Genomic DNA, 19,691 nt, shown 5'->3' on the forward strand with positions numbered 1-19,691 from the left:
GAATGGGCTTAAATTGCCAGTAGGAACATACGACTTTGGCACTTCCAAAATCTGGATACTTGGGTTTTTCTTTCCCCACCCCCAAGGAATGTATTAACTTGTTTATATTTAGACAGAAATTAGCCTGTCTCCTGTAGTACAATACAGTAAGTGACCTATGATTTATTACTGTAGACTTATGTCATAAAATCTACATTTAACATGCCAGCTACAGTTCAATGTGATATTGCAGCTCAGAGAAACTTGCAAATATTTTACTGCATTATACTGAGCTGGCTGCACAAATTCTTGAATGTATCATTTCTTTACCTTAGCAAAAATCATAGCAAAACTCAACATGCTCTAATAGCTCTCAGAACAGTGTTTTGCAGTCCTGAAGTTTTCCATGCTTAACTCACTTGCTCAGTTTTTGATTCTTCCAATTTAGGAAATGTAGGTAGAATGATGCAGTATTAATTAGTAATATACTAAATCTGCTTGTTGTTTTAAAAATTAACTTAGACATTTATCACAAACATCAAAATATGATGATCTCATTTCTGGCAGTTTTGGTTTCTGTGGTGGGAGGTTTTTTAAGCTGCTATTCTTAAGTTACTTATTTTGTTTAAAACTTGTATGAACCTAAACACTGTAAGGCTTAATAATATTCATGTGAATGGCACAAGTACTGTTTCAAGAAACAAGTATACAGTATATTGCAAGAATCAGGGTGGGTGGTGAGAAGTGCTGTAGCTATACTGAAATCTTAAAAAGAGTAAACCATTCACAGCTACATACCAATACTTGAATCTTAATATAAAAAATATACCATAAATGTAGAAGGTGTGACTGAAGTCAGAGGTTTCTCCAGAAGACTGTTAAAATATCACATTAAAAGAGACAAAGAACTTCAAGAAAACGTCTAAGAAAAGCAAGCTGTGATACAACAAGCATTTGTTAAGAAAAGCTCAGAAGTGCATTAGTTCTGGTGAGAGATATAGGAGCAACAGCTCTTACGAGATGTAGAGCCCATTCTGTAACTATGAGCTGTCCATATACTGTCATAGTCAGAGTCTTCAGAGAGGTCGGAAGGCTCCAAACGAGAAAGGCTACTGCGACGACCCAAGGAATCTAGACTGGATTGGTCATCATCAGCCAAGACGTGATTATGCATCAGGTCAGTGCCTTGCCATGCTAAGGATGTATGGGTGAAATGAAAGGGAGGATGGAGACAGGCATCGGGTGTGATGAGGAGGAGGACATACAGGATAAGCCACAACCAAAACAGATGAAAATAAAAGCAAAAGGTGATGGGAAGAAAAGGAAAAGAGAAAATATTGTTAAAAAAGCACCAAATCTTTTAAGTCTCTATTTTGGTTGGGTTTTATCTACAAAATATATTTGGCACATACATTTAAAGACGAAAAAAGGGAACTCTCTGAATTTGACTCTCTTGCTTAGAATGTGCATTTGCTTTCATGTTGCTTTTAATGTTCTAAGAAACCATGACTTTAACATGAAGGGTGTTTTTTTTAAAAAAAGTGGTGGAAATTATTACATTAAGATTTTTTTTTAAGTCTTTTGAATCGATTCTTAAAGTTGGGCTAGATGATATTTCCAGAAGAAAAAAAAATCTGCTCAAGAATGCTGTATGCATTTTCCCCAACTTGCAACTTCAGGCATTGGGGATGCAATACATTTGAAGAATGTGCAGATTGAACAAAAATATATTACCTAGCCATATTTAGTACATTTAGTACATTTTCCCTTTAAATGCCAATTTTGATCAGAGCTTTCTTCATACACCTGTATCTGGAATGATTTCCTGGGGGGACTGGAAGAATGTCCTTATGAAATTAATGACTAGGAGTTGTTAGCATTTTGCCATCCTACACAAAATTCCTATCAGAAATTCCTATCATAAGTAACTTATTTTTATAGAAATATTCCAGACCAGAAGCATGGGAGAAAAAATTTAACTGGTCCAGGAACTTTTAATTTAAAAAAGAGAATGTGCAAATATGAGAGAAACAATTCTCAAACTGAAAAATGCCAAGAGAAACTGAAAACTATTTATGTAAGTAAAAAGGTAAAGGTAAAGGTTCCCCCGCACATGCGTGCTAGTCGTTACCGACTCTAGGGGCTGGTGCTCATCTCCGTTTCAAAGCTGAAGAGTCAGCGCTTGTCCGAGGACGTCTCCGTGGTCATGTGGCCAGCATGACTAGACGCCAAAGGCGCACGGAACACTGTTACCTTCCCACCGTAGTGGTCCCTATTCTTCTACTTGCATTTTTACGTGCTTTCAAACTGCTAGGTTGGCAGAAGCTGGGACGAGTAACAGGCGCTCACTCTGTTACGCGGCACTCAGGATTTGACCCGCCAAACTGCCGACCTTCTGATCGACAAGCTCAGCGTCCTAACCCACTGAGCCAGTAGCTAATACTAATCAGCTTGATTTAGTGAAAGTAAAGACATAAGACACTTGGGCCCAATTTGCATATACAGTGTCCAAAACAGTTGTACCCAGGCATTATCCACATAGCTGCAACCTTTTAGTGACACTGATATGAATTCCCCAACAAAGAAGGTTTGCAGTAGTCAAAACTCATATGGGGAGATGTGCTCATTAAGTAGCTTACTGCATAGAATTGCCTCATTCTCCTTAGGCTCTCAAGTCAGCTTTCTATAAGCTGCACATGTGAACAGGGCCATTTGAGACTGTCCTAAATGTCCCTTTAACTTCTATAGAAAATGGAGTTGGGCATGGGTGAAACAAAACCAGACAATTCACTGTGATATTTAGGACAAGCTGCCACTGAGCTTAATGGAACTGGATTTTCTTACTGCTTTTCCAATCCTTTCAAAATTATATAATGGTCTTTTCACATTATAATAGACTTATAGGCCTATAATTGAAATCTTGAAATCTTCTGTTCTGTGACGACACATTGTCCACATATAATGAAGGAAAAAGACCATTCTGTTTCAGGAGAAAGAATATGGATATTAGCTATATACCCTATTTCCTTATAAGGTAAAATACATCAAAATCAAGAAGTGCAGGGCAGTTTTACAGAAGACAAAGAAACAAAGATCAGGAAAGTTAAAAACAATTCATAAAACAAGTAATAAAGTAGCCCCTACTGACTAGTTATACATGGATGGATATCAGCATGGTAGTCTAGGACTTTAGGCTTTTGTTTCGGAGATATTCAAAGCCACCTCAGAAACAGGCAATGCACAACACTACTGTTGCCAGAAACAATTACATGGATGGATAGGGTATGTCCATGTAATTGTAAGGAGTTGAGCTACACCTGCCCTCTACAGGATAATACTTAAACTCTCCTGTGTTGGAGATCCAAAGCACAGGATACAAATAGATAATTAACATAAAAATCTTAAATATATAATGAACTAATTGAAGCACTTTAATCCAAAAAATGTAACATTTCTTCAAAAATAAGAGTAAGACTAGTTTTGTGTGCAATCATATTCTATATGATCATTTTAATTGCAATGAATGGCATATTTCCCATGCAAAAGTATTTCTTTTGTCCCACCAAAAAGGTGAAACTCAGGAAAGATTACTGTATATGTGGACTGTGTTCAAAGAAGCAGAATATTCTCATCTTGTGAAAAGGCCCATAGAAATAGAGTTATATGCAGAGATTTAGGCATCATACTCAAATTGTATGACTCCTTAAAGCTGACACAACTCTCCATGGAACAAAATTAAAAATGACATATCTCTGCAAATTTGAATGTATATTTGCTATTCAAAACAGAACAGTGAATATGACAGGTACAGAAGTTTGGATGTCTTTCCAGACATTTTTGTAACCTGCCATTGGCAGAAATAACAGCTTCCAAATATTTCTGGCAGCCTAATGTAATATGTACAGTGATAGCTCAGCACTCCACTGCATCAAAACTTGTCAAATTTGGTATTCGATGAGTTTTGAAGCAGAAATCTTGTCCTGGCACTCATCTTTCTCCCAGTAGTCGACGCACCAGGAAGAACTTGCTGACATCAGCTGCCTCGTGAGCAACTATTTCTTCTAAATTACAGGCCACATGGTAAGACACGTGGCTTTTCAGTAGTCGTCGCTTTTAGTATTCATCACATCTTTCAGAACAAATTATGGACAAGTACCAAGGTACCACTGTATAGTGTTTAATAGGTAAAAATAGGTTGGATATAATTTGGCAAGACAACGCACCAAAATATACTGTTAGTCCTTAAAGGTAGGCCAGGTCAAGAAACAGGCACTGCAGGAATTACATAATGCTGCTTATTATTGTAAAGGACATAATCCTGAAAGCCAGCCAGAATTTCTTTCTGCCTTTTGTACCAAGCAGACTCAAGATAGGGTTGAGAGTTTCCTTCCTAAGCCATCTCCTTTTCCAGGGTTCAGTTTTGTCTTATTTTTCCTTAACTGCTCCTGCATGTCTTCTTCAAGGTTATCTACGCATTCATCTACACCAAATCAACCAAGAAGCAGTCACAGGAAAGGAAGATAAATATTTATATACAGTACTATGTCTTTAGTGAAAATCTTTGGGCAAATCTCAAACATACAATCCATGTAAGAGACCTAAGAACATTTTTGAGCTAGAGAAGTTATGAAAGGAGCAGTGAAAAGAAAGTCTTAAACCATGAACAGAGAGATTATTAGCTGACTATACACATTTGAAAACTAAGTGTATGTTTTGCATTTGCCATATTCACTTTTTTTCATTCTGAATTAGTAAACAAGTACCCATAGATGGTACAGATACATTCAATTTCACAGAAAGATGTCATTTACTTCTCACAGTAGAGAGTTACATGCATCAATTTCTGTTCCCTCAGGGATTCAGCAAATTGTAGTTTCAGCAGGTTACCTAAACTTCTGCATACAACTTTGTTGTCAAGGTAGAACAGAGATTTAAACAAGAAATAGATGAAAGGAAAGAAAAGCCAGCTGCTATTACTTTTCTCCAAATCTCCTGTCTCACAAGTTATTTTTCAAATAATGTTTCTCCATATGAAAATTTTAAAGTATCTTTTGTCCTATTTCTTATGGTTCCTCCTGTTATGCTAAACTTGCATTTCCTATCAGCACTTCTAAAATGACAAAAGGATGGTGCTACTAGCAGAACTGCCAGATCTGCACTATGAGGAACAGGCAGAATGTGAACATAGAGGTAAAGGGACACTAAAGGGACACTGAAACATGATCTAATTTCCTGGACTCATAATGAATGTATTTTCAATGCCCAATCTCTTAAAATATTGTTAATATTTAGGAATTATTAGATACAAACCAGCCAACCTTCCCAAAGTACAAGGCCAACTCCACTTGCTTTTGTGAAGTTCTGTTAAATTGTATGGCGATAAGATTTTAAAAATAAGAATTATTTAAATAAAATTAGCAATCTTGAAAAAAGAAGCCGTGCAACAAATTACTATTATCATTTCCCATTGCAGAGAAACACAAATGAAAGCAGTATTTTTTGATGTATGCAATGAAATTTCTTGCACTATGTATACTTATAAAATATACATAGAAAAGGGAAAAGAGCAAAAAGCATTTTGCACTAGTTTTGTGTCTCAGTAAGGACACACTTGCATGAACTAAAAAGAATATGCTCACATAAGACTTCTCTCACCTTATACATATTGGTATATAAAAATATATTTAAATGACAAGCACCAACTTAGCACAGTTGTACCATTTGAAGCATTACCAATTCATCCTGTCCCACAGTTCAGTCATCTATAGAATCCTAATAACTTTCAGTTAATTGTAGGGTTAATATCAAATTAAATGACAATGTCTGATTTAGAAGGGAATTATAAAAAGGCCCGTACAAAAAGACATAAAAACATCAGTGACAATTTTATAGCAATAAGTACCAATCATGCGTGCCTATGGTTCCATAACAATACAAAACATTTTATTAAGGTTCTAGCAAAAAAAAACCCTCTCAGTAAAGCAAAAGTAATTCTAGAATAATTAACCCTATTATTAAAATTAAATTCACAGGATACACAAAAGAGCTTTAACTGATGTTCTAAAAAACAGAGACAGTTTGTTAACTGTCAAATATTAGCACACAAATTATTGTCTACAATGCATATTGTCCAAAATTTAACCAAAATAAGCATTAGGGAGATTTACTGGACAAAAACCCCCCATCAGTCTCTATGCTGATTTCTTCCTGTACAGACCAACTTTGACTATTCTGAAGAAAAAAAATACCTTAACTGCTGACTACTTTCATCATTAATGGCAAAACTGTGCAAACTGATTCAAATCAAGAAGAGTATTCCTTAAGTACATGTTATGCATGCGGGCAGATTGTCTGATTAGGTGCAATGCTTTACTTACAGCAGAGGATCTCCACCACTGCAGCCTTGTTTAAGATTAAAATAACCTGAGTCCCCAAGACACAGTGAAAGTTGAGCATGTATCTGAGTAATTAAAAATAGCAGCTTTGCTCAATATACAAAATGTTTAAAAATATAGAATAAAAAGGTACTAATAACTATAATAACAGCAATTTTTGATATAGATGGATTTTTCTATCATATGTCTCATTACCATTTTTGATAGAAACCACCACTGTAAGCCAGATTTTGGGGGATCCTGACTTACCATGAATGAGCCGAGTGTTAATTTAAACAGTTGTTCACTCTCACCTGGCTGTTTCTACTAGCTTGAGCAGATAAAAAATCATTAGAGTTAGAACTTCTAAAAAAATGAATAAAAGGCTGCACTGGTGGCAGATGAATCCTTAGAAGACAATTAGAGACATATCTGTTATTCCTTCTTTTTTTATACAAACATAACCACAAGAACACGTTCACTAATGCAATGCAGACAGAGCCTTATCCAAATTGTTGTTTCATCAATGCTAAATGTAATGGTAAAACAACAAGCAGGAAGTGGGAGGGGGGCTCCTTGACCCTCCAGAGTGGTATCAAAACTAGGTAACTGGAAGTCTGCTTTTCTGCAGTTAAGCATGTTAACTAAACCTTGAACCTTGTGCTATTGTTTATACAAATCATAATTGTATGCTAGGGCAGGGGTAGGCAACCTCGGCTCTTTTATGACTCATAGACTTCAACTCCCAAAATTCCTGAGTCAGACTCAGGAATTCTGGGAGTTGAAGTCCATGAGTCATAAAAGAGCCGAGATTGCCTACCCCTGTGCTAAGGGGTTGTTAACAGTTTAGAAATTCTAGCTTGCAGAGAATGTAAACAAATCCAAGCCAAGTTTTCAAATTAGATAATTAAATTAAAGCATTTTGGAAATGTTCAGCAGGAAGACACTGACTCACAGCTCATACATAGTAAGCCAACATTTCCCAGAATAGTGGCCTGTCATTCTTAAAGCAGAACTTTAAAAAACAACTTTTAAAATGTAAACCATATCAAACATTTAATATTTACTATTATAAGAGAGATTTGACTTAACTAAAATTAAAAATAACCAAATCAGTCAAGCAAGGTTTATTCACTATCTATACTATTTGAAATCTTGCACGTGTCTAGCTGAGCAGCAACAAGGCCAATTTTGAAAAACTAAGCATATCCAGTTAGTAGCTGGATGAAAAAAACAGGAAAGACCCTAAAAGTAAAAAGTAAAATCCTGTAAGAAGGCAAAGGAAACCACTTTTGCATTACTGTTAAGAAAATTACATGGATAAGTCTAAGATTTGAGTTTCATTCAAAGGAGACTACCTTTACTTAAATCTTGCTATAGTAAACATATATTTAGGGTTGAGTTTGGCAACTTCTGTGATGACATGGATATCATCCATGTTTGCTACTGTTAAATTAAGAATACATAATCATTATACACAAACATTAAATTAGAACAGAAATGTTCAGGGTGATGATTCTCACTTTACAGCAAAAAAAAGAAAGATATATGTTCCCAGTAGAAACATTATCCATGCAGTATCGGGAGCTCTATTAATTTTCTGTGGGAGTGACCTCTTTTTAGTCAGGAGGAACTGCTCAATGTATTCCATGATGCAGCAGAGAGGTGAAAGAATGTCCTAGAAAAGCCTTCCCCTAATCTGTTGTCCTTCAAATTTACTGGATTCAGTTCCCACTGCTAAAGCAGTGTCACTAACCATACTGTACAAACATTCAGTCAACAAATCTGGAGAACACTAGATTAGAAGAAAATGCTTGTGAAACACTGTCATTGCACAAGAACATGGTCTGAACTCTGGCTCATAGGATAAAGGGAAAGGCATGATGTTGACAGTGGCATTCATTCAGCTGTCTCACAATAAAAATGGTGGTGTTTGTGAGCCGATGAAGAAAATGCATACCTACCTTTTTGACTGTCAAGTAAAGAATGCCTCCAATTCTAAACCAAAAAGAAACTATGCCTTAGGTATTAAAATGTTTGCAAGAACATTTTTTAAAAATTAGAAAAGTAAACAGCAACGCCTAATCATCTTTCAGTAAGTACAACTGAAAGGCTTAATGAGATGGTGAATGCACTAAAATGAACATCTAAAACTAAATTGTTTGCATGTATTATTCAAGAAATTCAATAAGACATCATAGCAGTGTTGCCAACACATACATTTCTTACTGCTAAATCTGGGAATCACAAAAGCACTTCTAAAGGATCAAAGAATCAGCGAACATTGCAAATGCACATATGCCCAAGTTCCTAATGAATTTATGTACTATTTTCATCACTTACACCTCACTTTTCAGACCATACAAACCAATGACATGAATAAAAAAAATTTTTTTAGCAATTACTTGCTAGATGGCTAAAATAATACTTTACATTTTTCTATTCATATTTTTTAAAAAGAAACTTACTTGAGTTTAATGTTTGACGTGTTTTGGCACTTGTGCAATAAGCTTCAATAACTTTTAGAATCTGAGCATCTTCTTCTAAAGCAGCTGTACCTATAAAATACCCAAAACATATTAATTTAACAATACAATTATGCTGTATACTGACACTCAAAATAAACACTATGATTAACAATTTATTGGTAATCCACGTTTAACAACCATAATTGGGGATAGCCACTCTGTTACTAAGTGATGCGGTCAATGAGTGAAACATCATGTGATCCCAATTCACAATTTTACTGCTGGCTTCTCCACTCACTCTGTCAGAAGTTGGCTGTGAAATGTACAAATGGTGATAACGTGATTGCAGGATGCTGCAATAATCACAAAGGCCCACTGGTAACAAAGGGCCCAAATTGCATGACCCCAGGGATGCTGCAATAGTTATTAAGTGCAAGGATCAGTTATAAAGTTACTTTTTCAGTGCCATCATAACTTTGAATGCTTTCTAAACAGGGCAGCTGATTACAAGGAGTACTTGTAATCATAGGTGTTTCTGAAATGTCTTATTCCAGTAATATGATGATAGGATTTTAGATTTGGCAATAGTACCTTTCTAGATCTTGAGATAGTAAAATATTTTATTACTGCTTAATAGGTGAAGATATGAATTATCAATCTGCTGACACACATAGTTCAAGACAACCAGAAATAAATTAGGGAAATTCAAATATCTATTGCTTCTCATTTTTTCAAATTGGGAAACTATGATTTACGTTTTTGGGGAAAATATTAAATTAAAATGCTATGTTATTCCTTTTATTTTATTAATAACCATAAGACTCTTGGTAGTATAAATCACACATGGCAGAGAAGATTTTTAAAAAATCCAGAGTAAAAGATAATCAAAGTCAAATTACAATTGGCATACAATCTAAAAATAGAACACCTCACACAAAGAAAATTAAAATAACATCATCTTAACTAAGTTTAGGACCACTTAGGAAGAGCAGTCTTAAACTGCTTTTGAAAAGCTGTAGGAACTGAGATAAGTCAAATTCCATAGTTTGGGCCCATTGATGAAAAAACATTCTTTAACTTTTGTCTTCCTAATTTCATGGATTTGTACCTTAGGTTGATGCTAGCTGAAAAAGCCTATTCTGAAGTATTTCAACATTAAGTCAGATAGTGATTTATCATTTGTAAACAGCACTATAAATTGTTCCTGGAATCTTATTGGTGATCAGTCCAAGGCACATATCATATTCTAATGTACTCCTCAAAGCCACTGCCATTTGCAGGCAGACTGCTGCATTTTGTACTAAATGCAGCCCAGACTCACAAACAACCTCTCCCAGTGATTTTATTATAACTAAAAAGCTGAGGGGACAGAACTGAATTCTGTAACTGTGCTGCAAAGACACAGGCAGTGTTTTCTTGAGATTTTACGGTAATTTTAAAATACATTTAACTCTATTTTCTGAAGTATGCAGCAACCTTCTTTTCTAATCTTTCTCAACTCTCTCCTCTTTAGTTTTAATTGGTATTTTTAAAAATTGATCCTTTTCCCAAGCGTACTTTTCCCAAAAGGGTTAAATAAAATCAAACTATTCATTTTAGATATACTGTATGGCATCAAATATATTCCTATAAAAACAAATAAAGCTTTTTAGAAGCTTTATTTGTTATAATAGGATACACAGTCATATTAGAAAACTTAATAAAACAAATAATTCAAATGTATTAGATTACCATGATGTATAGTGCACAAAAAAGAACTGCAGTTTTGTCTTTCATCCCTCCAGAATATACTTACTTTTTCTCAGAGCAAATTCTTCTTCTGATGGTTTCCGTTCTGGTTTTCGCTTGGGCAACAGTTTTTTCATGGTTTTAGGGCTTTTGCTGAGATCCTGTTTGGATTTTTTTAAAATAGTATATAATGTACATAACTGACATTTATTTGTAAAAGTTCAAAACATTAAGACATGTTAATGAAACAATGATTTATTATTATAAATTCTGCTTTTCAAGCTATGTCCTAGAAACTCATTAGTGTGTGTGTGTGTGTGTGTGTGTGTGTGTGTGTGTGTGTGTGCGTTCATAGTTAGCAAAAGCAGACACATGTGTAAGGAAACTCTTAAACAGAAGCTGAAAATAGCAGTCTGTCAAAGGGAAAATAAATTTATTTACAGCCCAAGACCATCCATATAAAGCACATTAAGTACCACAAAAAAAATTACAGAAGCCAGAAACAGTAAAAACACTACCCAGAGTCAGTAGGTGAGTTTGGCAAATTTGTTTAATAAATAAATAAAATATATAAAAAAGTTATGGAAGAAGCCTAAAGCAGTTTGGGTAGGACGACACCAAATGACCTCTGTAGACTATAGCTACTGAAAGACATTTTGCAGCTTTCCTGGAGGTATGTGGAAATTGATTACATAAAGGTAAATAGTATCCAAAGGTGATCTGAAGAATGAATAAATGTTCTGACAACTGGTATTATGAAATCTGTCTGCCTTTGAGTGTACAATGGGAAGTTAACAATATATGTAATATGGATTCCACTTCTGCTTCAGAACATATCCAAGTTTTCATAAGAAAGTCTGATGCAGATGTGGCAAAAAAGTATTGGTACACATCCACTTTTCCCTAAACAATCCCAATTTGCCATGAAGTAAGTTGAAACTGACTTAAGTAAGTGGTATCCAACTTTATTTTATAGTTCAGACAACAGACATTTTCCTTGTGATGTATAACTTAATATATTCTTGTAAAGAATAAAAAATAAAAGACTGCAGCTAATTTTACTGGACATGGCCACAAGAGGAAAAAACTAACCCCAGATTCTACAAAACGACAATATGAATGGGGGAGAAACAAGGAAAACCTCTGAACAAATCCTGGCTGACTTCCAAAATCAAAGTACAACACCAAAGGTACAACAATATCAAGCCAAGCCATCCATCACTGTCTGCCTGGAACTGGTCTCCATGATAAAAGATGCAAGCAGACCCCATTTCTGAAAACTAGACTTGAGTTTGCTAAAATACATATTCACAAGTCTCAGTCATTCTGGGAGAATATCCTTTGGACAAATGAAAACAAAATCAGAGCTTTTTTGTTAAGTCACACTACTCTTATGTTCACAGAAGAAAAAATAATAATATATTTTTTTAAAAGGACACCCTCCCTATACTATCCTTACTGGAGCCAAAGAAGAGATTATGGAGTTTCTCTCTGCCTCCTGCACTGCGTACCTTGAATCTGTGCAAGGCACAATGAAATCAAATTATCGGCATTCTGGAGTGAAATATAATGCCTAGTCTTAGAAACCTTTGTCTCAATCACAAGTCATGGATTCTGCAACAGGATAGTGACCCAAAACATATATTTAATTGAACCCAAGAGTAGCTGAAAAGCAAACAACAGACTTTTCTGATGTACTTCCTATGAGTCCTGACTGTAATAAAACATATATGGAAGAGCTGAAACTCCCAAGAGTTGGGAAAAAGAACCCCTCAAAGCTAACACAACTGGAACAGTTTACTCAAAAAAAGTGTGACAAATTGCCAATTAAGAAGTGAAGTCTTATTCAGAAAGTACTTGATTGCAGTTACTGCCTCAAAAAGATATGCCACGAAATACTGTATTAGATTAGTGGACACGGCCACACCTTGTATTTGCCCATTGTCACCTATTGAGTACCTGAGACATGAGTAGCATGTCAACTAGAGCCAGGGAGTAAACTTTCATTTGTACGTCATATTTGTTGAAAATGTAACTAGTGATAGTCTAGGAAGAGGGGGACATTTCACTGTAATGAGCATGGGCAATTCTAGCTCTATCAGTTTGAATGTCTTAATCCCAAGTCCACTGTTTAAAACCAGCTAAAGCTTTAGTAAGTATGAGGAGAATTACTGCCAGAATAGGAAAGATATACTATGCCAGACCATGATTAGTTTATTTCTTCAGGGAGGAGACAAGACTATCTAGAATAGTAAGATAGATCAAGAAAGTTGAAGAGTTTGCTTCCATCATAATTCAAGATGTTTTAGATGAGCTCCAAAGAAAATACAGCTCAATTCTAACCATATAAAAACATTAAGAGACCCATTTGACAGCTTTTAAGAATTTTCGTTGGATGAAGCTTGAGGTACCCTTGTGGATGCAAAACTGGATATGATACAGCATCAAACTAAAAACTTTAGTTTTAAATAATTTAACTGCTGTTAGGACATAGATCTAACCATATAGGCTTCATTATTGCATGTACATTTCTTACTAAAAACATAAAACACCAATGATTCTCTGCTGATCACACTATTCTTAGGAGCATGGCATTCAGGATGAAAATTCTGTCAAAATCATACCCAGCTCTTCATAATTATACCTGACTTACTGTTGAATGACAGCTAGTTCAAAAGTTTTGTAAAGTTGCAAAGAATGTACATGGACAGAATTAAAAACAAACAAGTTATTTCATGGGATATTCATTCTCACCTCTTTATAACAGAGCGCTGCTGAAGGCCTTAATGGAGGTGCAGGTCGTAAACAGCTCAAACTCCATGGCTTAGGAGTTTTAGGCGGCTCCAATGGTCCCCAGTTTATAGTGGTATGAGGTGTCCCATGATGTGAAGGATGTGGAAGGGTATGATAGACAGGAGTCATCAGCATTTGCTTGCTATCTGCATGCTTGCTAGATGGTGTTACAGGATGAGACGGAAGCTGCCATTTGAACAAGAGTCAGAAAGGACCAAAAAATGAATACAATGAATACCATCTGATTATGGATATTGACACTGTTCCAATAAACAATACTCTGCCTTATTTATGCTAGTAAGTAAAAGGTAAAGGACTCCCTGTGAATTTTATTTCACTAATTGTTGCTGACTATAGGGAGTAGTGCTCATCTCTATTTCAAGGCCATTCTGCGGTCAGTGGCCAACATGACGAGTGCTGTTACCTTCCCACCAAAGTGATACCTATTTATCTACTCGCGTTTGCATGCTGTTGAACCCAGGCTGCCGGCTTTCCAGCCAACAAGCCCTGTGTCTTAACCACTAAGCTATCATGCCAACCTGCTAAACTAGTTATTACTATTAAATATGTAGCGGGAACATGTAATTGCTATATGTACTGGAATTTGTTTCCTTCAACTCTGTTGCATACAAATACTAATCAGTTAACTTAATAATACAAATGAATCAGTATATTGACCCATGTTTGTTTATTTATTTATTTATTTATTTATTTATTTATTTATTTATTTATTTATTTATTTATTTATTTATTTATTTGGTTTATATACCGCCCTATTCCCAAAGGACTCAGGGCGGTTTACAAGGCAAAAGTTAAAAACAATCCAATATAAAATTAAAATAAATTAAATTAAGTCTAGCCACAAAAATTAAATCACAATTTAAAAATATTAAACCCCTCAGTCCAGACCAGATAGCTCAAAGAGCCAGGTTTTTAGGTCCCGGCGAAATGAACGAAGGTCGGGGGCAGTCCGGAGTTCCGTTGGCAGTTGATTCCATAGGGCAGGCGCGCCCACAGAGAACGCCCTCCCCCTGTGGATCGCCTGTCGGCAATCCTTGACTGGCGGTACCCTGAGGAGGCCCTCCCTGTGGGAGCGCACAGGATGATGGGAAATTGACGCTGGCAGCAGGTGCTCCCTTAGATAATCCGGACCCATGCCATTTAGGGCTTTATAGGTCATCACCAGCACCTTGAATCTCACCCGGAGGGCAACTGGAAGCCAATGCAGCTCGCGGAGAAGAGGTGTTACATGGGAGTATTGGGAGACTCCCATCACAACTCGCGCGGCTGCATTCTGCACCAGCTGAAGCCTCCGAGTGGTCCTCAGGGGCAGCCCCATGTAGAGAGCATTGCAGTAGTCTAGCCGGGAGGTCACGAGCACATGGGTGACTGTGTGTAGGGCATCTCGGTCCAGATAGGGCCGTAACTGGCGCACCAGGCGAACCTGGGCAAAAGCCCCCCTGGCCACGGCTCCTATATGATCTTCCAAACTGAGCCGTGAATCCAGGAGGACACCCAAGTTGCGGGCCCTATCAACGGGGGGTAACACCTCACCCCCCCATAGTTAACGATGGAAAAGATTGGTTAGTCTGAGATGCCGGTATATATTATTGGAACTTTGTAGATCAAGTAAATAATATATTTCCTTTCCATGTGAGTATTACTAGGTTCACAAAATGATAAAAGTTAATAAGGAAAATAACCATGCATTTTGTTCCTTGGCCTGGATGTCTGAAGAGACCAGCAAAGCAGCAAGAGATTCAGTCACATTTGACACAATCCTTTCTTACATAAATAATTCACCATCAAAAATCATTTCACCAATTATTTATCCAATTAAAATTCTACTGCTAAAAGCTCACTAATTTTATCAGTGCAATTTAATTATCAGCCTATGTCAAGCTATAGTTTTAATTATAATATAAATATGTTTTCTTCAGTAGCTCCTTCATAATGGGTTGGGCCTCTTTAATTTATAAGTAGTGGATTAAAGGCAGAGGTCCTCTTACCGTATGAGAAGGAACAGAATGTGGTTTAATTGCAGGAGTCCCAACAGTTGTTACTTTGGTTTGTTTCTGCAGATGATCTACCCACTCATGCAAATCTTGTTGATTATTACAAGATACCAATATCCGCTCTATCATATTGCCTAGAACCAAATAAAACATGCTGAACAAAAAAAGTAAAAGAAATAACTACCATTTAAAAGTGTATAATGCTGAATCACTATATAAATTATAGCAAATACCCATCTATCTTAATTCTTTCATACCTATGCAATACATTGTCTTCTTTACATTATAGTACAAGAATTTGTTATAACCATAGTACCAAATTTTTGTTCCTGCTTCCAAAAACTCTGAATATGTGTAATATCTGGCTTTAAGATTTGTCAGAAGGTTGAAAGTGCAAATTGATGCCTGGAACATATATCTTTGATGGGGATTGCCTTATTGACAACTACTTGATTTTTAAGATGATGGCCATTTCTTATATTCATCCTGGAAAAATAGTAGTTGCTCAATTTGTAATCTGCAGAAAACTCACTGGTTGCCAGTATATTTCCAAATACAGGTCAAAGTTTTTTCTTCTAAAGTCCTGAAAAACTCAAATGATACTTACTCCTATAATGCATGATCAACTGAGAAAGTTATGTTCCAAATGCTACTGTTAGGCCATTAATGATTTGAGAAGAGTATTTCCTACAATGCTCTAATTTCTTCAATGTTTTTATAATGTATCTTTCTCTAAGCCTACTAATTAAGTGGAGTTTATTTTAGCTGTTGATAGTGTAGTTTTATTGGTTTTAGCTTAGTTTACATTTTTTTCTAGGATATTTTTAGTTGTAATGAAGCCTATCTTCAATTCATTTAAATTAAATAATTTTTAAGTGGGATGATGCAAAACTAAAGAGAGTGCTTATACTATCTTGCTGTTGACTTGGCAGACTTCCAACAGCCTTCCTTTTGCCTATATAAACTGTCCAGTTACAACACCCATGTACACCAGCCTGTCAGACCAGTAGACATGCTTGTTGCAGATTATGGAATTGGAGAAAACCAAGATAGAGAACAGTAGTTTAGAAAATGAGTAGATGCCAGTTCTGGTAACATTGTTTGCTGCATATTCACAAAAAAGCCCAGAATGGGGAAAAAAACATTACCTGATATTTCAAATGCATTTCTGTGATTTTCACTATCTTCTAGTTTTGTGATGGTCATCCCTGTTAATGGAAGCTTTCCCTAAAAGCAAATGCACCATTATTATTTCAATTAATTCATCAAATATTATTGAATAATAAAACATACAATGGAAATGTTATTATAATTGAAATTAAGACATATACATTCTGATACTAAAGAAAGTTCTAGATGCCTAGATGTTTTACTTATATATTTATTTATCTAAAAAGCCTTTACTTGCAAAAATGCCATAGCAGGATCTTCGTTAAATAATACAAATGGTTCTACAGTTGGAAATACCGGTAATAGTTTAGGACAGGTCCACATATAATTATATCTGAGATATGTCCATTGAGGCAAATCTCAAGTCACAAGAGCAAAATTCATATGCAGTTTAAGTATTCCTTCCTCTTCCCTGCTCCACCCTCCTCATTCCCATGAACTGTCCCACCACATGGCTGAAATCTGTTCTGAAAAAAATCGAGATCTAAAGCAGGGCTTTTCAACCGGTGGTACACGTACCACCTGTGGCACTTTGGCATGTGGTACATGACCATTCTAGAGAAGTGTAGCGGGGGAGGGAAATGAGCTGAAATGACCCAAGCCTGAGGGAGAGGCAGCTGGAGCTGCAGGACTGTCAGGGTTTGGCAGAAGCCCCAGGAATGCTGGCAGGGCTCCAGCTGATTGGCACTTCCGGAAGCAATGCAGAACGAGAGGTGAACTGAAGAAAAAGGGGGGAGGGAGAAGAAAGGATATAAAAGGAGGTAGTTTGGGCAGGAAAGGGGGGGAAAAACAACAGGGAAAGAGAAGAGGATGGAGAAGAAGCTGTGGAAGAAGAGCTCAGCAGGCAGGGAGGAAACAGGGACAAGGAAGAAGCAGCAGCTGTTGCTGGAAGAAAAGGTCGCCTGGTTCATTTTCTCCAGCCAGAATGCAATCAGCGCTGATGAAATGAAAAGCTGGGAGATGAGCATGTCAGAAAGGAGGTGGGTTTATTTTGGAAGCCAGTGGTTTCCTGATCAGCTGACAGCTTGAATGGATTACCATAAGGATTTTATACAGTTTTTACAAGGATTTTATACAGTTTTTACAGTGTTTTATAATTCAGAGGCTCGGTTTGGTTTGCTTTGGTTATTGCAATATTTTAGTCTGTTTCACAAAGGCTAACAATGAGTCCAAAGTGTTGACTTCCATATGTTTAATTCCTTTAAGTTTAAACAAATGTAATTAGTTTTACCCGCTTATCTTGAGTCTGTCTATGGTTTTTAGCAAGTTTTCTGTGTAGGTAAACAGGCTTAATATAAGGTTATCGCTTTTTGCAACTGCCGAGCCTTTGCTACATTGTTTAAACTGAAACATGCCTGAGGCAGCTTAAAGGAAAAAAACCCAGAGTTTAGTTTTTTTTTATTCTGGGAGGCTTTTGTGAGCCTCTCTTGCTTTGTGCTTGATTCCTGTGTCTTCCCTGTATAGGGAAGGGACTGGGGGTGTGCGTGCATTCTTTCTACACTGTGGAAGAGAGCTCAGAAGGCAGAGAGGAAGAATAGGAGAGGGAGAGAGGAAGAAGGGCCGATCAGCTAGCTCAAGGGTCTGCAAACTTAGCAACTTTTAAGACCTGTGGACTTCAACTCCCAGAATTCCTCAACCAGCCATCATGGCTGAAGAATTCTGGGAGTTGAAGTCCACAAGTCTTAAAAGTGCCAAGTTTGAAGACCCCTGAGCTAGCTGGTAGTGGTGCATATTAATAAACATGGATAAATTCATCATACATTTGTCAGTGAAAAGGGAAAGTGATTCAGCAAAGGAACAGCAACCGAAAATTTTAAAAGCAGTACTTTTTTCTAAGGTTTGTAACATTAGATTATAGAATAAAATGCAAAAATACAAAAGCAAATATTTGGATCAAAGCAGGCACAGCCACACACCTCTGTGTATTAACGATTCAACTGTGGAGGGGTTAGTAATACCAATTTTCTGGGTATGCAGCTGATGAGGTTAGCTCGGTCGCTCAACAGTGAGACACTGGTGAAATGGGCATAGCAGCCCCTGAGTTTTCTGCATCATATGAGAAAAGCACATCTTTTTCCCCCTGTCTTTGCCACTTTCTATAGAGGGATGATTGAAAGCATCCTGTCATATTGTATTACTGTATGGTTTGGAAGTATTATTGTTTCAGACAGGAAGGCTATGCAAAGAGTGGTGCAGACGGCAGAAAAGATTATTGAAAATTAATTTCCTTCTATCCAGGACATAGTATATAAATGCTGCTTGACCAGGGTCCACAGTATTGTCAGGGATGCTACACATTCTCTCTATGACTCTTCTTTGTTACCTTCTGGGAAGAGGCTTCATGGTATCCGAAGCAGAACAACTAGATTCTGTAATAGCTTTGTACCATATAGTATCAACCTTGTTAACTTTCAAGATTTTCTCCCCACTATGTACTCAAAATGGACTGTGATTAATATATACATGCATATATATATTTATACAGGATGTACATGTCTGGGTATGGGTATATGTATATTTTCTTTTGAGAGCAGGCACTAGGAATTTCATTTTTTAATATGTGCCAGTGTTCACAGAAAAAAGTGACAATAAAGCTTACCTTACTTACCTTATCTTACCTTATCTAGTCCTATCCTATCCTGTCCTATCCTATCCTATCCTATCCTAACCTACCCTACCCTATCCTAATTCAAATGTATCACAGAGACTAAAATTGTACTGAAGCTTCTATTACCTGGTAGATAAACCCACTCATCCTTGGGCTGGCAGACAACATCAGCAAAATGTTAGGAAAGAGAAGAAGGTATCTTTCATTTTTTTCCTTATTAGAAAGAAGAAAAACCAGTAACATATGAAGGTCAGATTAAATGGCAAGGTTAAATAAAATGCAGATAAACAAATGAGATGGCAATCACAATATTTGTCAAATTATCATTATTAAACCAGCACATTAGACATCTTTAGAACAAAAGTGGCTAAGAGATTTTTAGAACGAATTCCCTACAGAGAATGTAACCTTATTTGGAAGAAAAGGCAAAACTCTCGTCTCAGACAGAGAACTACTGATTTTTTAATAAAAGAAAATGACTTCTATCACTGTTATAAATGTTATTTCTAGAAGACTTCATTCCTCTAGTAACTGTGAAATTAAAAGTATTGTTTAA

The 19,691-nt window shown here is 36.4% G+C and overlaps 1 protein-coding gene across 8 annotated transcripts in view; it reads right to left on the reverse strand.

Annotated features, from left to right (window-relative positions):
* The window catches only part of ARHGEF7 (Rho guanine nucleotide exchange factor 7), a gene marked incomplete at its 3' end in the record, with an annotated part of 96,725 nt that overhangs the window by 19,227 nt on the left and 57,807 nt on the right, over positions 1–19,691 (reverse strand). For 5 of the 8 annotated variants that reach the window (XM_081327490.1, XM_081327486.1, XM_081327485.1 and 2 more), the window contains 6 exons: positions 19,262–19,348; positions 16,506–16,584; positions 15,352–15,491; positions 13,304–13,528; positions 10,617–10,710; positions 8,822–8,911 (listed from right to left, as the gene is read on the reverse strand). In XM_081327490.1, coding sequence (XP_081183616.1) covers positions 8,822–8,911; positions 10,617–10,710; positions 13,304–13,528; positions 15,352–15,491; positions 16,506–16,584; positions 19,262–19,348 — 715 coding nt within the window. Of the gene's footprint in view, positions 1–958; positions 1,174–8,317; positions 8,352–8,821; positions 8,912–10,616; positions 10,711–13,303; positions 13,529–15,351; positions 15,492–16,505; positions 16,585–19,261; positions 19,349–19,691 lie in introns of those variants that run through there. The other 3 variants (XR_014026418.1, XM_081327491.1, XM_081327487.1) reach the window with 3 other exon arrangements.

Source organism: Vipera berus (genome assembly GCF_964194415.1).
Source record: "Vipera berus genome assembly, chromosome: 4".
Classification (NCBI taxonomy): Eukaryota; Metazoa; Chordata; class Lepidosauria; order Squamata; family Viperidae; genus Vipera; species Vipera berus.